This window comes from Lupinus angustifolius, chromosome LG06, assembly GCF_001865875.1.
Source record: "Lupinus angustifolius cultivar Tanjil chromosome LG06, LupAngTanjil_v1.0, whole genome shotgun sequence".
Taxonomy (NCBI): Eukaryota; Viridiplantae; Streptophyta; class Magnoliopsida; order Fabales; family Fabaceae; genus Lupinus; species Lupinus angustifolius.
In genome coordinates this window covers 15691115-15710716 of record NC_032014.1, presented here as the reverse complement: position 1 = coordinate 15710716, position 19602 = coordinate 15691115, and the positions used below count along the sequence as shown (strand labels likewise).

Here is a 19602-nt window from a genome sequence, read left to right as displayed (position 1 = left end):
TGGCGGGAAAGTTTGTGTAAAATCAGTTTGGTTAAATACCAAACTTGACAGTTGTAGAAACACTTTTGATGAATAAGAAAATTTCATTCTTTCCAATCTCTCTCTCATTCTCTTTCATTCTATCTGTTTTTTATCTCCTTTCTCTATTCCTTCATTCTACTTCTTTTCTGCATAACATTGGTATCAAGAGCTTGCGATTCACGGTGACCTATGGTGGAAGCAACTCGTTTACAAACTGCGATTCGTGAAGCTGAAGAAAGAATCATAGTGTGGTCCTATCCTGATATAGGAGAAGGGCATCGATTACCATACAAAATCTTCCAACACAAGTAACCCAAGAAATAATAGCTCCATTACTAGTTGACCACCACTGTCTATAGAGAAATGACTTATGGAGAAATAGGCTTAGACACTATTTAGTGATAGCTGTGCCTTCAATCCAAGTTGGGTTTTATAATCTGCAAGAACATCATCATAAAGGACACAAAATAGCATATCTTATGCATTAATATGATTACAATAAATTTTGAAGTCAATAAAATTACTTTTCTTAAGTTACAATGTTAATATATGATTTGTATTTTATGTTATGACATGAAGATAGAACGTGATTTTTAAAGGCAATATATTTTCATCCTGCTAAATGAATTGAAAAATAAACTTGAATAATGTATGTACCAACAAAAATGAATGAAAGATTTATTATCCCAAAGCAAGTAAACACTATTCCATACCTGAAAACAAAGGAGTGTTTGTTTGTTTGTTTAATTAAGCCCATGAATTATCAAAAGCAGCAGAAGTAATAGCCTGAGAAAACTCCTGAAAACTGATTCTCCCATCACCATCAGTATCAGCTTCTTTAATCATCCCAGTCAACTCTTCAGCTGTTAAAGCATGTCCTAGTTTCGCCATCGAATGTGCCAACTCAGCAGCAGTTATATAACCGTTTCCATCTCTATCAAACATTCTAAACAGTTCCCTTAGTTGCTCCTCCGTGTACGGCGACTTCGCCGGTAGAAGCTCCGGCGCCACCAGCGCCACAAATTCTGAAAACTCAACGAGACCGTTGTTGTTTCTGTCAGCTTTTTGTATGAAGATTTCTAATTGTTCAGGACTTGGCTTCAGACCTAGTGATCGGAGAAGAGAACTGAGTTCTAATTGCGTTAGGCTTCCATCGTTGTTCCGATCGAATGAACGGAAAATCTCGCGAAGCTCTGCGATTTGATCATCGTCTAAATTCACTTTCTGGTTTTTGCTCATTCTTTATGAAAAAGCTTCGAAGTTCAAAAGGAAACAAATGAATGGATCACTGAAAAGTGAAAAGTCAGTGATAATTGAGAGAGAGGGAATGGTTGGAAGAGGGTGTTGTTCGTTTTTGGATGGTAGCTCCGAAATTTCAGAGGTTTACCAAAGTGTAGGATCTATCTGAATTTTAGAGATTGAATTTTGGTTATATGTTAGTGTTGGATTCAAAGTAATGTTTTAAATAGTGGTATGAAAATATGAGTGAGGATCCTCCTACAAAAAAACAAAGGAAAAAGATAATATATTAAAATAATTTTTATATAATAAAATAAAATAATATTTTTGTCATTAAAAACACAAGAAAAAATAATCACTTATCTCTTCCGATCAAGGTTAGAAATATATATAATTATTTAGATAATTGTGAGTACAACTGATTAGATATGATTTTGAGGTAAAACTTTAATACAACTTGTAATAGTCATTAACTAAATTTAAAACTAGAAAAGGAAAAAAAGTATATTAGGGATAGTAAGAATTATTTATATTATTCATGTAACATTAGCTCATATTAAATAGAAGTATATAATTTTTTGGGTATATCAAGGATATCTCCTCACTCTTTTTTGAGTAAAGAATTAACTATTTTCAGAGTATATGATGATACTTCTTAACAAGTGTCGTTCCCAGAAATCAAACAATTGAGATTTTAGTCATCTTAAAAATTGAGTAGAATCTTACACCGCTATATTAATTTTTGTTGATAGTAATAGTGTAATACATATGATTTACTATCTATAAATCTTTATTTATACTCTTAAACTACAGTAAGAGTTGTTGAATTCTTAATTTTCTTAATAAAGTTGCCAAATTCTTAATTTTTTATCTGTACCAAAAAGAAATCCTAATTTTTGAGAATAAATATTTGATGGGCTGTCATACCAAAAGTTGAATGATGAATTATTAATTATTTTAAATGGCAATTACACTGCAATCGGTTGGTAATATATTGATTGCACAATAAAATTGCTGTAAGGAAACTCCTCTTTTTACCAAATTGGCCCTTGGTACAACTTTAGGTCATTTGTGCATGTTTTCTTATTTTATTTTACGGCAAATTTTATATATTTTCATTCTATCATTTATTTTTAATTATCATTAACTATTTAAAAATAATAATACAAATGAATAGCGAATATTGAGATGACTATATAAATTTTTGCACCGATAATGTATAAATATTATACTCTATTATTATTATAAGACTTTGTGAAAGAATTATATTATTATTATCATTATTTTTTAGCAATTATATGGATTATATCAAAATTAATCCACATCAGCTAGATTAGTTTATGTTCTCTTTTTACTCAATTTACTAATTATTTTATTTTTTCAATCAATTACTTGTTAATTTATTTCAGTAGAACCATCAATCAAAGTTATAACCAAAATGAATCAAAATTAAACTTTTATAAAATGGAATGGAGGTAGTAATTTTTTGGTGTATATATTAATTGTCTTCTATAAAACATTATTTTGTTCCTTTTTCTCAATAACTAAAATTGGATGGGCATTCTTGTTAAAAATATAGAGCCCATTATTTAATAGTTAAAAAATGTATTAACAAATTGAATAAGAAATTGTTATAATCTAATAATTTTGTGATGAAAATAATTGTATGTGTGACAAAATTGGGGTATGATAATAATATTGTTCATATAACAAGTAATAAAAAAGATAATAAAATATTTCATCGTATCAGAAGATAACTTATGTCCTCTAACGCAGCTATTAAAAACATGACTTATGTACTATTTTATTTTGTTTTAAAAATATTTTAATAAAAAATGATTAAATATGACATATGTCATGATTTTAGTGATATAAGGAGATAACTCATCTCCTTATATCAGGATACTTTATTCTGACTAAAAAATGTACCAAAATATCATAACTATGTGATGATCTCACAAACAAGAAATTAGGCATCTTAAACGCGTGATTTAAATTTGATTTTGAATTTGATGGTATGAATAATATGTACCAAAAATATGAATAGTAAGTTTTCCTTTGAGTACTTAATTATAAGATATGTAATATTTTATTTCATTGTGAGGGAACCTAATCATATTATGGATAATGAATTATGTATTAGTCTTATACATATCGACTAACTTACTATAAAAGATTCATATATAAAATTGCAGAAACATAGTTGAGTTACTAGTTCCCACGTTGTCCTTGTATCACGCCGTTTCTGTTAGAATTTGTCAATCACTTTAGAATATTGTTGTTGGTGCAATTATTAAATATAGTTAAAGGGACATACTTGGTTGGCATGGTTGACAAGTAATGCTAAATTGTTACCCAACAAATTATTCTCCAATTTTCTTTTCTCACTGAAGGATTTCTAATAAATTCATATTTTTCCTTTAGTATACATCGTATCGAGTAATTAATCATTCATAATATAGAATACAATCAAGTGTGTATATGATATTGCAAACATATGTTATAAGAGCCCTATCATATTTTTAACTTTATGCAAGCAATTTTGAAGAAGTTCAACAAATAAATTTCATTAGTCTTGAAATGGGCTTTTGTAGTGAAATAATGAATCAAGTACTACACATATAATTAAATGTGATACACATAAAATTTGCACGTTCTATTCAATTTTCACATTTGCCTAGCATTTTTCTCTCTCTAACCATATAACTTTTGTGAAACATTGCACAAAAATCAATACAATATATGCAACACATTGGAGATGCTTTAGTATCTAATATAGGGTTGGTTAGTTTATGTTTTGAAAAAAATTAATTTGTAATGACAAAATTAATGGATGTTAAACAAGAAACTATTTACCAACAATGCATTGGTCTAGTGATGTAAGTCTCTGCTAGATCTCCATAATGAGTAAGATGTCAATGATTCGATTCCTATTAGCGATACTTGTTAGGAAGGAAAACCCATCTTGAAAGATATTAGTTTTTTTTACTTAAAAGGTGATGAAATATCCTTAATAGTATCAAAATACAACAAACTATTTTGTTATTGACCACAAGTCTAAAAACATTTTTATTTTGAAAAATAATTTTAAAATGTTCTGAATTAATATTAATTTTTTTTCTTGTTATGAAAATTTAATAAACGACAAACAAAATACATTACAATAAGTGTATTTGTATAAAAAATTGATTTTGTTAAACATGATAAAAATTGATAATAAAATTTGGAGTTACAATATTTTTAATTTAATATTCACAAAATAATTTAGTTTATAAATATTATACGATAGAGGTTAATAGACTTTTGCATAAGATCATTCTTACGAACAAGCCAGACTAAACCAAATAAAAACCTTATTACAAATAGTGGTCAAACGTGAGCTCACATATTATACATAAAGTGGAACTGTAGCTCAAAGATTCAATTGTTGGAAGCAATAATTGTGAGAATTTCAGTCACACCCTGAAAATGTTTAGTTCCTTATATGTAATTGAATATCTTTAATGGCACCAAAAAATATTATATATAGGTTCATATATTTAGAATCTAATATGAGAATTGGATGTTAAATTTGGGTTTATATATAAAATTGTTAAATGGATATAAAAGAAACTTTTCCTTTGTAAAATCTTATTCTAATATTTAGTTAGGGTTTTACTAATCTTATCTTATGGGAGAACTAGAAAAAAAAAAAATAAAAAAACATAATTAGGTTAGTTTTTCTCCTAGAGCAAGTAATAAACCAAATTAACTTCATATTTATTTGAAACTTAACTCATTGGTTAACATGATAAACTTAATTAATAAATCAATTAAGTTGATTTATTTATTAGATAATCTTTACATTTATATAATCATAGATATTAAATACATAATCATATACAAATATATGATAATATGTGCACATCTTTAAAAATTATTTTATAATTATTATATAAATATATAATAATATATAAATATACGTATATATTATGTTAAAATTTCCTAATAAAAGAATACATATAAATTTTTTTTTTTTTTATAAAAATAGACTTAAAACTTTCATTCCCTTTATGTATATATATGGGGTTGCTAATATGAGGAATCTCCATTTTTAGTTAGGATACGTTAGCAATGTATATCATAAAAGTTAGACAAAAATATCTTCTTTGCTTTGAAGAGATAATAATACTATTATGGTCATTTTAGTAACATCAACTTTAATTCTCTCTCCTCCTTCCATGTCCAATCCCTCTTTCTCACATTATTTTGAAAATAAAAACATGTAACCCCAGTTTTCATACATAGAAGGTGAAAAAAATATCCTTTCAATAAAAGTATAGGTCTAAAATGTTATTTTTTCAGAAATGGTTTGGAGTAATGATATGAATAATTGTATTAGTAAATGAATAATGGATTAGGTAGTTGGCGGGAAAGTTTGTGTAAAATCAGTTTGGTTAAATACCAAACTTGACAGTTGTAGAAACACTTTTGATGAATAAGAAAATTTCATTCTTTCCAATCTCTCTCTCATTCTCTTTCATTCTATCTGTTTTTTATCTCCTTTCTCTATTCCTTCATTCTACTTCTTTTCTGCATAACATTGGTATCAAGAGCTTGCGATTCACGGTGACCTATGGTGGAAGCAACTCGTTTACAAACTGCGATTCGTGAAGCTGAAGAAAGAATCATAGTGTCGATTGAACCATGCATTGTGAGACACTTGCAAGAATTGGAAGATCGATTTGAATTCCAATTCAAGGGCTTTCAAGAAGCGACGCGGGGAATTGGTCTGCAAGTTACTGAATTATCCATGACGCCGCGAAATAGAGGTGGACAAGATGGTGAGCATCGTATTTCTACACGATTAACACGTTTGGATTTTCCAAAGTTCACTCGTGAAGATTAGGATTCTTGGATTGCAAAGTGTGAGCGATTCTTCACATTAGATGTTATGCCGGAAGAAGATAAGGTGGCTGTTGCAAGCATTACACTCAATGATAACTCTTTTCGTTGGTTCCAGAGCTTGGAACAAAGTGTCATGAGAAGGCTTTCTTGGACAAAATTTGCAGAAGCCTTGAAGATGCGTTTTGGAATGGAGTTTGATTCTCCTATGGAGGAACTAAAGAGGCTTACTCAAATGGGAAGTCTCAATGATTACCAGAAAGCTTTTCACAATTTGGTGGGAAAGACCGAATTGACTGAAGCACAAAAGCTGCAATGTTATTTGGGAGGCCTCAATTCAGAACTGAGCAATGGCGTGAAGATGTTTGCACCATGTACAATGTTAGAGGCTACATGCATCACAAAGTTGCAAGAGCGTAGCTCGGAATTCTTACAAAAACGCATCAATCCTAGCACCATAAGTTATGGTAATTGAGGGGATAAGATGAATAATGTTGTGTTTGACAAGAAAGAGGTTCAGAATGACAAACACGTGGTTGGTGGAAGTTTGGTGAGGGGACTTCTTGGCAAACCAAATTATACCTTTCAAAAGAAGTTATCACCTAAGGAAATAGATGAAGTTTGCACCTGGCCATGAGTGTCCGCAAAGGAAGAAGGTGCAAGTTTTCTTGATGAAAGTGGATGATGAAGTCCAAGAAGATGAGTCACTTAGCCTCTATGACTTGGAACTAGATACTATAGGAGCACCTACTGTTTCCCTTAATGCAATCCAAGGTGATTCTCAACAGCCTATGATGAGGATGTTTGGCTGGATAAGGAAGAGGAAAATTTTTGTGTTAATTGACACATGGAGCACTTATAACTTCATTAATGTGAAGCTATGTCAAGAGGGGGTGGGAAGCTTGAAACCCCTCCAACCCTTACAAATAACAGTAACAGATAGGAGTATTATTTAGGGTGCAGGCATGTGTGAAAATATTAAGTGGAAGATGCAAGTGTATGATTTCTCCACTAATGCTATTGCTATACCTTTAAGTAGTTGTGATCTTATTTTAGGTAAGCAATGGTTGAGACAATGGGGACTTATCTCTTGGGATTTTAGTAAATTGAGCATGTAATTCAATATGGGGGAGGTCAAAGTCAGATTGCAGGCTACAAAGGAGGGGAAAGGTCGAGTGGTTTTTGCTGAAAAGCTCAACCAAATTATCATTGAGGAGAAATGTTGTTTCATGTTGCAATTGTTACCTACAACTCATAATGAAGTATGTTGTGTTTTGAACTTTGTAGAGGCTGTAGATTCTAAGATGGAGGGCCATAGAACTTCTGTTCTAACAGAGTTTCATGATGTGTTTGAGGAGCCTACACAATTACCCCCATTTAGAGGTATTCATGATCACAAGATTGTTCTCAAGGATGGGTCTAATCCTGTCAGCTTGAGACCATATAGGTGTCCTCCAACTCAAAAGGATTTTATTGATAAAATGGTGAAGGAATTACTAGAAGCAGGGGTTATTCATCCTAGTTCTTCTCTTTTTGGATCCCCTGCAGTATTGGTCAAAAAGAAGGATGGGAGCTGGAGAATGTGTATGGATTATAGGAGGGTGAATGATATGATTGTGAAGGCCAAATTCCCTATTCCCTTAATAGAAGACTTGTTGGATGAATTAGGGGAAGCTAAAAAAATTTCCAAGTTGGATTTGAGGGTTGGGTATCATCAGATCAGAATGTACCTGAAGATGTACCCAATACAACTTTCCAAACTCATTCTGGCCATTATGAGTATGTGGTGATGCCTTTTGGACTGTCCAATGCCCATGCAACTTTTCAGGGAACTATGAACACTATTTTTGCCATTCTGTTGAGGAAGTGTGTTCTTATATTTTTTGATGACATCCTAGTTTATAGTGGTTCCTTAACTACTCATGTGCATCATCTTAAGGAGGTTTTTTTTCTATATTAAGGGCTAATTCTTTCTATGTTAAGAGGAATAAATGCATTTTTTACTGATAGAATTGAATACTTGGGGCATTTCATCACTACCTCAGAGGTATCTACTGATCCATAAAAGATCAAAGCAGTGCAAGTTAATGCTTATATGGTTGATTCTTCTCTCCAACAGTTGTTGCAGGAGGTACTAGTTAATCCTTGTTTGCATCCTCATTACAAGGTGGTGGATGGGTTGTTATTCAGGAAACAGAAGTTGGTGATTCCCAATGACTTACAGGTCATACAACTTATTTTACTATGGTTGCATTCTTCACATCAAAGTGGTCATTCTGGAATTCGAGCTTCTATACTTAGAATTAAGTCCATGTTCTATTGGAAGGGACTTAGTAAGGATGTCCCTCATTTTGTTCAAAGGTATGAGACTTGCTTAAGATGCAAGTATGAGACTAGAGCTAGCCCAGGGTTCTACAACCCCTACCTATTCCTACTAGGGTTTGGCAAAGCATATCCATGGACTTCATTGAAAAATTACCCAAATCCCATGCCAAGGATACTATTTGGGTGATTATTGATAGACTTAGCAAATATGTTCATTTCATTGCCCTTTCTCATCCTTTTACTGCTTCCAAATTAGCTGAGATTTTCATTTTTGAAATCTTCAAACTTCATAGACTCTAGCCAATATTGTTAGTGATATGGATCCACTATTTACTAGCAACTTCTGGTCATAATTTCTCCAACAATTGGGTATCTCACAAAGTTTGTCTACTACATATCACCCACAATCTGATGGGCAAAGTGAAGTCCTCAATCGTTGTTTAGAGCATTATCTCAGAACCATGACTTGGCAACGTCCTAAGGGATGGGCTTTGTGGTTACCATTGGCTGAGTGGTGGTATAATACTACTTATCATACAACTCTATTCAGGCCATCCCTTATGAGGTTGTCTATGACCAACCTCCTCCCTTACACCTTCCTTACTACCCTCAAAGTACATCGGTGGAGGTTGTGGATAGGAGTGTCATTGTAAGGGAAGAGATGATCAACAAGTTGAAGAGTAATTTGACTCGAGCTCAAGCAATGATGAAAAGGTTTGCTGACAAGCACAGATCTAATCATGAGTTTAAAGAGGGAGATTGGGTTTTTCTTAAGCTTCAACCCTATAGGAAATCTTCTACAACACACAGGTATTCAGAGAAGTTATTTCCTCGTTTCTTTGGACCTTATTAGGTTGTGCGTCAAGTAGGAGCAGTGGCATACACACTGAATTTGCCATCTTCTTCAAAGATACATCCCACATTCTATGTTTCATTATTGAAACCTTGCCCTGATGGTTCTGTTCCACAACACGCTTTACCTGATGTTTGGGTAATCTTGATAATCCTAAATAGCAAGTAACATTTGAAGTTAGTCAATATTTTTTTCCAGAATCCTTTATTTGGTATCCCTTTTCTAGTGCGTAGAAGAAAACTCGGGTTTGAGTTTTTCATTTATTTTTTAGAACGAGAGTAAAGATATGGATGAATTTGGAGTGTGAATACTCAATGTGTTATGTGCTACTTAACAATTAAATGTTAATCTAAATATATTTTTTGTGACTAATTATAAGTCCATAACACATAGAGTAACACAAAGTGTGAGATAACATATGTGTACCTTGAGGAGAAAAGGGAAGCGAGAAGAAAAAGAGATTGGGTGGGAGGGAGGAGAAAGAATTATTATTATTTATTATTAAATTTTAAGTTTTTTGTGGTTGTCATTAAATTTAAAATTGATGTCACTAAAATGACCCTAATAATATTATTATCTCTTCAAAAAATCAAAGAAAATATTTTTGTCTAACTTTTATGGTACACATTGATAACATGCTCCTAACTAAAAATGGAGGTTCCCCATATTAGCAAACACACATATATATGGGCTACTCACATATGAATATTGCGCTATTATGATAAATGATAGCTTTTATTTATATCCATTAGATCCAAATTAATAGCTAGAATTAAATCTAAAATTAAAAAAACGTCATGTAACTTTAATCTTTATCTATAGTTTGTTTTATCTTATCTTTATCATAAAATGATGGATTATTGAATATCTTATTTTCACAATATATGCATCATAGCTTGATTAGCTTCAAAGAATCTATGGCATCTTCTCATCATTTTGAACATTTCCCTTCTATCACGTAATTGTAATCATATGTGCAGATTAAGAGCATTCCTATTCAAATAGAAATCATTTTCACTACAACATAATTTCAGATTCAATATGCGGTAAATTATCATTTTTGGAAATTGATAGTGATGATATGATTATGATACATAATAATTAATTAATATCATCATGTCTTCCAAATTGAATGCATATACAAAAATTAGAGTGTCTCTAATTCATTTGCAAATTAATTGCAATACCATAACAAAATCAATAGAAAATAATAGTTCTCTTTATACCTGTCAAAACAGGTTGGGTATGTTGGGCCAACCTGCCAAAGCCCGAAAAAGTATAGGGTCTCGGTATTAAATTTAACATCTTTTGCTTAAACCATACTTTTTAGCCCGGTCACACCGGACTGCAATAAATTTGGGCATGGAACGGACTTAACCGTTCGGGTTCGTGCCATTTTAAAAAAATGGGATATGGATAAGAATTTAGATATCATTTGTTATTGTCCAATCACATATTTTCTTATCTACTAAAGATTAATTCCCCTAATATTCGGCTTTTCCCTTCAAACTCAACCACTCAATACTGTTATGGAGAATAAGAACTTATAGTATCAAGTGTGTCTTCTCTTCTACTCATTATTCACTAATTTATTTATTTATCTTCTATTAAGTAATTTATTTCCTAATTCAATTTGCGTGAAATTAGGTTGTTTTATCTTACTTTCTTCCTTTCGAACAGTTACATACATTCATGGTGGTTAGGGTTACATTTCATTTTTTACACTGCATATGAACTTATTAAATGAAATAAAAGGGCATTGTAAATTGCCTTTTATTTTATTTAAGCTTTTTAAATAAAAAAGTTATCTAGGTCGGCCCGCCACAACTCGTAGCTAGCTTTAGGTGAGTTTGGGCTACAATTAAAAAGACATAAAGTGTAACCGAACTTTTTAGCCCGACCCTTTCAGTCTGAATCAATAGCGGGCTAGCCCAAACCCGTTCGGGTAGCCCATTTTGACAGGTCTAGTCCTCTTCACTCAAATCCTTCAAGATACATTATGTCAAACACATAAAAGACTGTTAAAAAACTCTTCTCCTTGGAGCCTAAAGGCATGTGTGCTCTAGTAGTGGCAAGAGTTTCCGGTAGTACTACAAAGGACAAAAGTTGAAAAAGGCAAATGCAAGTGGAAGTAGAAGGAGGCAAATGAACATACAAGTATGCTGAGGAATTTGGTGGATAAGAAAGGAAAGAAAAGTTGAAGAAAATAAATGAATACAAATATGATAATAACTTAAAAGATAAGATAAAACAAACTACAGATAAAGATTAAAGTCACATGACTTTTTTTATATTTTAAATGTAATCCTAACCATTACTTTGGATCTAATGAGTATAAATAAAAGTTTTCATTTCTCACAATAGCGCAATGTTCTCATGTGAGTAGTATTTAGTGAATATTAATTAAGCTTATGAGTGACATAAATTTGAATTCATTAACCCGTTTGAAAGTTTGTGAACTTTAACTGAATCAATCTTAAACTAAAAACATGGCACAAAACTCGACTTAAACCAACATGTAATGAGTTGACTCAAGCTCTACTCAAATCATTTTCACCCATATTGAACTTGATATATTGATCGAAGTATCTTGTGATCCATTATTTTTTATCTCTACTCTACCCCCATTACTTCAGATGTGGTCATACTTAAGAGTGAATACAAGTTAAGTTAGGCCTCGATTTAGATAAACTTGACCTATTTAACATATTGTAACTTAAATTTAACTGTTTAGGATTTTTTCAAACTTGTACATGACATGTTTAAAAGTTTAGCCTAACTTGTTTGCCAATTTCAAAACCTTCTATAATATAATTAAATTGAAAAACATGCCTTAAATTGAAAAATCTAACAATTCAATGCCAAATTACCTATAAGATTTAAATTCTTTATTTATTTTATATATATTATATAAATTAATTAATATAAATATATAATTAATTTATATAAGTGGAATTGTTAGGCTTTTTAAGAAACATGAATCTAACCTATTTATGTTAAATATATTTTCTAAGAAGTATAAATCTGATCCATTTATTAAAAAGACATAAAATGATATGGCCTAGTACTATACCCCTAATTGGTCACCTAGCCAATTTCTACCTTTACTCACCATACCAACCCAAAACTGAATAGCAATATTTAATCCAACTCAAAGTTTAAACCTCATAAGATAAGGATAAAGTAAAAATTGGAAAATCGAGGATCTTCTATGCTTCTATACTAACTTAATGATATTTTGCCAAATACCTAAATGTGTTAGTATGATAATAAATGAGAAATTAAATGTGGTATGTTATTTATTATTAGGAAAAATTCTATTGGACTAGTATAAAAACTTAGAAATTTTTTGGTATAAAAGATTTGGGTTCCTATTTTAAATATAATTAAAATATGTGCCATAAATCCTCGGTTTCTTTAATTTATCTTCACACTGACAGTATATTTCACCGTGATGCAAAGCTATAAATCATGGTTTGATAGAAAAATCCTTTACCATAAAGATCTATTTTTCCATCCAAATAAGTAATTGTTCATATCTGATTTGACTATTAGTAAATAGTTACTACTACATGATATCGTTTTCATTCCAAATTTGGCACATTGCAGGCATGAAAAACAGGTCAAGAAATTATTCTGAATTTATAATTAGAAAGACAAGCCAATATGATGTTTATGCTATTAAGGTTGAAAGTTACCATTGAATAAGTGATGTCAAAGAATCTGGAATCCCATATACCTGTCATAAAGTGTCTTAAGTAACTAGCAGTAAACAAACCTATTGAATAAAAAACTTAACACAAAGACATTAAATTCAAGTGATACACAGAAACCCATAAAAGTAAATGCAAATACATTTGGAAGCCCAAAAACTGTCTCAAAAATAAGTGCCCTTGGTGCTTTCTGCTTAGACCAAGTGACCAACCAGACAAAATTTCACTTACTACAGTTCTGTATTCATATGATATAACCTAAGCATCAAATTTGATATAGTATTTGACTGAAATATTGACATTGCTAAGCATGTGCAACCCTTAAGTATGCTAACAGTGGTTCAGATACTGCATTCTCTAGTCATTACAATTACTCATTTCTAAGTCTATCTTAAAATATCACGTTACTAACATTTTCTGATGTTAAAAGCTACTAAGGATTAGAGACACATTCTATGCATGATTTAATGGAACCAAGCTCAAGGAATGTGGAAGCACTGTAGGACATGACATGGATTCTGAATTGAGATCATGGACTGTGCAAGCTTGAACAATCTTGTTACTGTTAATGTCATATAGGTACAAATTTACACACACCTTCATTAACAAGATACCATCTTTGAAGTCTAGAGGATTCATCCATGGGCTTGAGTCCACACTAACTCGCATCGAAACTCGGTTTTTCAGATTGAAAAAGAAATCTGGGAATTCTCCTTCAATCTCATCCAATGTCTTGCAATGCTTGAGTGTCCATTGAAAATCATAGTAATCTTCAAGATACCAAATATGAAGACCTTCTTCTGATATAAGAACATAATGCAATTTCCCTTCAGATTCTCCAATACATGCTTCAGGGATACTATAAAACACAAATGTTGGAACAGGTACTGAAATCAACCATGACAATTCTTTCTCAACATCAAAAGTCAGAACTTGATCACCATCTGTGAGCCAATGCAAAACACCACTTATGTATATGCTTTTGTTCTTGACCAAATTGCTACCACAGTAGCAAATTTCATCCAATTTCATCCATGTTCTTAACTCTGATGAGTACAATTCAAATTCCAAGTGTAATTCTAGCTCCTCCTCTTCATCATTATTCTCAACTTGCTTAACTCTAACCAATTTGAAATTGGTATGCATTTCAATAGAATCTTTTGATGGGTCAAAATCAAAAGCTAGTCCTATGCTTTCATTTCTATCATAATCAGGCCATTCCAGCTTAATCCACTGCCTATTTGCAGGGTTGCAGATATATATAGCAGGTTCCGAAGAAGGGAAACAGCTTCGGCCGCAAACTAGGCCTTGGCATGATGCCAAGACAACAACATCTTCAGGAAGAAAATTGAAAACATCATGATGCACTTTGGCTCCATTTTCAGTTGTTTCAATAGGAATGTAACTAACTGTTCTGATATCATCTTTGCACCATTTGAACTTCTCTTGTAAAATGAATCCGGTTAGGACAATTTCGGTTTTTCGCAGTTGAGCTTTTATGAAGGAAGGGCTGGAAATGATTTGGTTCCAGTCTCTTGAAATGCATTTCAAACCAAGCAAGGGCTTTGCCTGAATCCGGGACAGAACATCAAATAGAATGTCACTACTCAGAAACCTTTGAACTTTCTTCATTTCCTGAAATTTGGGTACAATGAGTAAGTAACACTTAATATGATCAATTCAGGAACAAGATAAAATTTCTAGATATACATTGTATAGATATAAAATACAAGCAATTAAGACATAACATAAGTACAATTTTCATGATGTTTTAACTAGTGAGCAATTAAACTTGGTATATTCAAAAGTTTGTGTCTTGTATTTGAGAAATTTAAGTGTATCCAAGAGGTAGCATCTGTTATTTGAAACAGTCTCAAATTATATCCCGCACCAATGATAATGATATAAAAACAGAACAAATAAAGAATGTTTAATTTTTTAATTAACATAACATGTTTTTATTGGTGCGTGACATGATTTGTGACATCAAATCCTTATTTTAGGGAGCAATAATGATAATACATACAACAATAATTATATAGTAACCATGTGTGTAATACTTTAATTCACGTTATAAAGAAGTGACTAAAATGTCTTCCTATACCAAATATAACTAACGAACCCAAAAATTAGATGCAAATTCCAGATTGCAAATTCAAGATATAAGTAATGAACCCAAAATATTGAAGGAGCAAAATCATTAGAATATAGGGAGTGTAATTTTTTTTTCTTTAAGAAATCATAACTCTCCTTTAAAGTCCAAAATCACAAAATCTGTTCCATAACTTCATTGTTTTTATTTTATGAAAACTTGTTCCATAATTTCTTGTTGGTGTTCTATTAAATATAAAGCATTGTATACGTCATAATGGAACATCTTAACTGACAGAAATTTCACAAGCACTTTCTGTTACAAAGATTCTCTCCCAACCAAAACAGAACAAGGCGAAAAGCTTATATGAGAGATAAAAACAAAAACGAGAAAGTAGAACAAGGTGAGAAGTTGAAATCGCCACAAAGGAAGAAAAACATGAACCAACATAAATTCAGCGACTGAAATTAACAATGGGACGTTATGGACAGAAAATCAAAGAACAAAATGTCTATAACAATAAACATGTAATTATCACTAACGCCTTTTCTTTGAACCAAATTTAGCTAGGTAGAACTACTCTTAATTTCAAAATCTGCTGCATACATAATTTCCATTATATTCTATGTTTTATAGATGTAAAACAGTGCAGTATTTTAAATTGCACTTCATAATCACAATTATAATTACAATATTGTAGTTTTGAAAAACACTGAAACCGAAATTATAATTACAGCCTCATCAACCATATTTTCCCGCAATTGTAATAAATATAACTGTAATTGAAATTGAATAGGAAAACACGCTATTCCTGAAAGAAATTTTATAACTCCTTCCTCTTCCAAAAATATCTCCAGCAACCAAAACAGAGAATGAAATAATAAAAAAGGGACGTGAATGGTTGAAAATAAAATAGCCACAAATGACGAAAAACATGAACCAACAAAACTCATTGAGACGTTGTTAACGTAAAAAAACAAAGACACGCAAAATGTTTAAAAAAAACTAAAAAAAGTAGTTCAGTGATTACTACTAATATGCATTTGTTTGAAGCAGGTTTATTTATCTTGAATCCTTCCTTCACCTTTAAAGAACAAAAAAACAAAGCCAGAAAGAAGAAAGTTATAAAGAAAGAATAGAGGTTACAACATTTAAAATTAGAAGGAACAAAATGCTATAGAGGAAATAAAGAAAAGAGTGGAAAATGAAGAGGCTCACAAAAAGTTAGGGTCACTCTGTAACTGTAATGTGATTTGTAGTATTTTTACAGAGAGGGTGTTAGTTATTTATAGCAAAGCATGATGGCAGTAGTGGCAAGTTTTGCATTGCAAAAACGACAGTGAGAGGGAACTTTTTCTACAACAAGCATCATAGTAAGGGTCTTAGAATAGCATATTAGTCATTGGATTTATTTAATTTAGATGTAATGGTTGAGATAAGGTGAGAAGGAGGTAGAGTGTTTGAGAACAAAAGGGACTGAGTACACATGAATATAGCTATAATGATCAACGTCCTTAAGGAAGGGAATAAAAAGGAACAAAGATAATAATGTCTGAAACTATATCTTCAATCATGTCTCACACTAATAACAATAAATAAAAAAAACAAAAATAATGAATATTTAAATATTTTAATTCAAATGATATATTTTAATTGATCATGCGATTTAAGATATAGTTTAGAATAACACATCTCTATCCATAAGAAAAAGATACTCTACTACTATTCTCTCACACTGTCATGTGATAAGGAATTATAAAATATACTAATGTATTAAGAATTAGTTTATTATCTCTTCAAATATAAAATATTTAGTTTTTTATCCAAACATCTTTTTTCAACACAAACAAATTAAAGGAACAAAATAGATGCATTGGCTGATCTTCCTAATCTAACCAGAGGGATAGTAAATTAGGTAGTGCTATTACAATCAAATGTGCTGATAAGCTAATAAGACGATAATAGTACAAAGCAATACTTTTGAATGAAGAGTTTCTCATTTGTAAAAAATAAAAAAAAGTTGATATATATTTAATTCTTGTTTTACTTTTCTAACTCATTGTTGGTGTAGCGAAAACAATCGTTGTGCAGTGTTGGCCACAAGCAATAAAATGATAAAGAGTATAGAGACAAGAGAATAACACAAGATATTTGATTAACGGGGTTCGACCAATTGTGTACGTCTACGGGAGTGTTGAGCGATTAACAAGATATTAATAGGGAATAAGGATTACAAACTCTAGCACACTCATGGGTCCACCTGCCCATGAGTGTTTCTATTTGGTGCTTATACTCAATGCACATTATAAGAAGGGATTTGAGTCCAATAGACAACATTGATATTCTACCCTATTCTAATACTAGATAACATGAGACTTCATATAATAATATATTTCAAACAATCCCAACAATCTCCACCTTGATTGAAATAGACGAATATATCGCTCTTTAGGAAATCTATACAAGAATCTCTACCTTAGAGAATATACGACTCCACTTTGTTCAAGTCCAATTCTCTTTAACTACTCCCTACAACATAGACCTTATGAGTATCTTTGACGATGTTACCAAGAGCCTAACTCTCCACACTTGTAATGCAGCTTCTCGTACCGCCATCAAATGGAACACGCCGCCTAACCACCTATTGATAGGAAGCATTTCGATATATTGGAACCTCTATACAAAACTTCACCAACAATCGTTCTCTTCAATACTCAGTCAAACTAAACCTTGAAGCTTTCTTAGAAAGCCTCAACCACTACCATTATTGTCTACTATGACAATCCTAGTTCAAAAGAACTATCATACTCCACTATAAGGAGTATACCCATAGCGCACGCCTTGCGTCAATGCTAACTAATGTATGTGTCACATCCTTGCATCTAAGTCAATGCCCATGTTACACCCCTGCTGATGTAAACCCTCCTAGGGTAACCTTTGATCCCAATGGCAAGAGAAGTCATGATGGTCCTACAACTAGGGCCAAGGTCAAGGCAAAGATTCTTAAGGTCTCAAAGGACACAATTGACCCAGGAAAGAGTATATGAGAAGGACATTTATGTCCTTAGGTTACTTTCTACTTAGGTTTATTTTATTTGAATCAAATAAATGAGATTGCATTCTCATATAGTTTTAGGATTTATTTCTATCTTAGGAATTATTTAGTTGAGTGAAAATTTTAATTCATGAAATATGAGATTAGATTTTATTTATCCATTCGTGGTCAAGTAGAGAAGATGTCATGATTAGGACATTAGATGCAAGGAGCTTAAGACAAGATGACTAAAAGTAGGAGAAGATAGAGTGGACAACTCAACAAAGGAATTCCCAATTTTCCTTGAAGATAATTGTGAGAAGATAAAGCCACTTGCCATCATAAATATAAGGGTGGGCTAAAAACAAGGGATTCAAGATATGCGTGTGACTTAGCAAATTGATTACTTGATCAAATTTATCCACCTCATTTCAAGGAGTTCAAAACCAAAAAGATAACCCAAACCTTCACATAATCTCGGCCAAATTCAAATGCAAGGAACCAGCCAACAACACAATGTAACACCGCGAATTTTACGATTTTGAATTATAAGATTTTATTAATATTGTTACTAATTATATTTTCGAAAATGAATTTTTTGGGAATTTTCGGTAATACGAAACTCTAGTTGAGTTTTAGTCTTGTAATTCTATTTCCAATTTGGTGGTAAATTTTCATCATTTTCGGAGATAGTCGGTTTCGGACCGCTGTCGGGACCGAATCTCACCCGGTACGGCTCAAAAAGTGGTTTTGAGTTCCGTAACTCGGAATCAAATTCTGATTGCACCGTTGGCTTCGTAATTTCATTTCGAGTCAATATAGAACCTGAGTACACCCATACCTATTTTCTAAATATTTTTCACTCGGAATTCCGAAATCCGAAATCCTAATCGAATATTAAGATCAGGCGATTTATAATACCCGATTTAGTATTGGCCAATAATAGTCAGACATGTTTATCGCACGTATCCGCGAAGTGGTCCTTTCGCATTGGGATGTGAGATTTGACTTCCATAAAGCAAATCTCACATCACTTTCTCAAATATCCCATGAGCTCATCATTAGCCACCATAGGAGATTTTTGCATCATTGCCTAGAGGAAATCTGATTTCCCTCTCTCCTTAAACCCTCACACTCCATACTTCACTCTCTCACTTTTGCATTTTCAAAAAAAAGGTAAATCCTCTCTTCATTTTTCTCTCATTTCTCCTTGTTTCTTCCATCTTCAATCCTTGATCTCTCAACATTCAACCAATGGATGTTGATGAGATTTAAGTATGTTGTTCATGAACATGTCAAGAACATATTAAACCGTTGAAATTTTATAAAATGCTTTCCAACTCATTTTCTCCTCAAAACCGAAAATGGTGATGTTCTTGAACTTATGAAAATATTTTGTTGAAACCATGAACAACTTGTGTTCATGGAGTTGTTATAATAT

General features: G+C 31.9%; 2 protein-coding genes across 3 annotated transcripts; both read right to left on the bottom strand.

The window, feature by feature from the left end:
• Positions 284-1448, bottom strand: LOC109350825 (probable calcium-binding protein CML18). Of its 2 annotated transcripts, none has more exons than XM_019592130.1 (2): positions 736-1448; positions 284-464 (listed from the first exon to the last, which is right to left on the bottom strand). In XM_019592130.1, the coding sequence occupies exon 1, from the start codon at positions 1258-1260 to the stop codon at positions 769-771; it is 492 nt and encodes a 163-aa protein (XP_019447675.1). In that variant the 5' UTR covers positions 1261-1448; the 3' UTR covers positions 284-464; positions 736-768. The 2 variants fall into 2 exon arrangements, with proteins under 2 accessions (XP_019447675.1, XP_019447674.1); XM_019592129.1 differs by having other exon boundaries at positions 284-458; positions 735-1447.
• Positions 13173-14677, bottom strand: LOC109350844. Its single transcript, XM_019592153.1, has one exon. The coding sequence runs from the start codon at positions 14665-14667 to the stop codon at positions 13489-13491; it is 1179 nt and encodes a 392-aa protein (XP_019447698.1). The 5' UTR covers positions 14668-14677; the 3' UTR covers positions 13173-13488.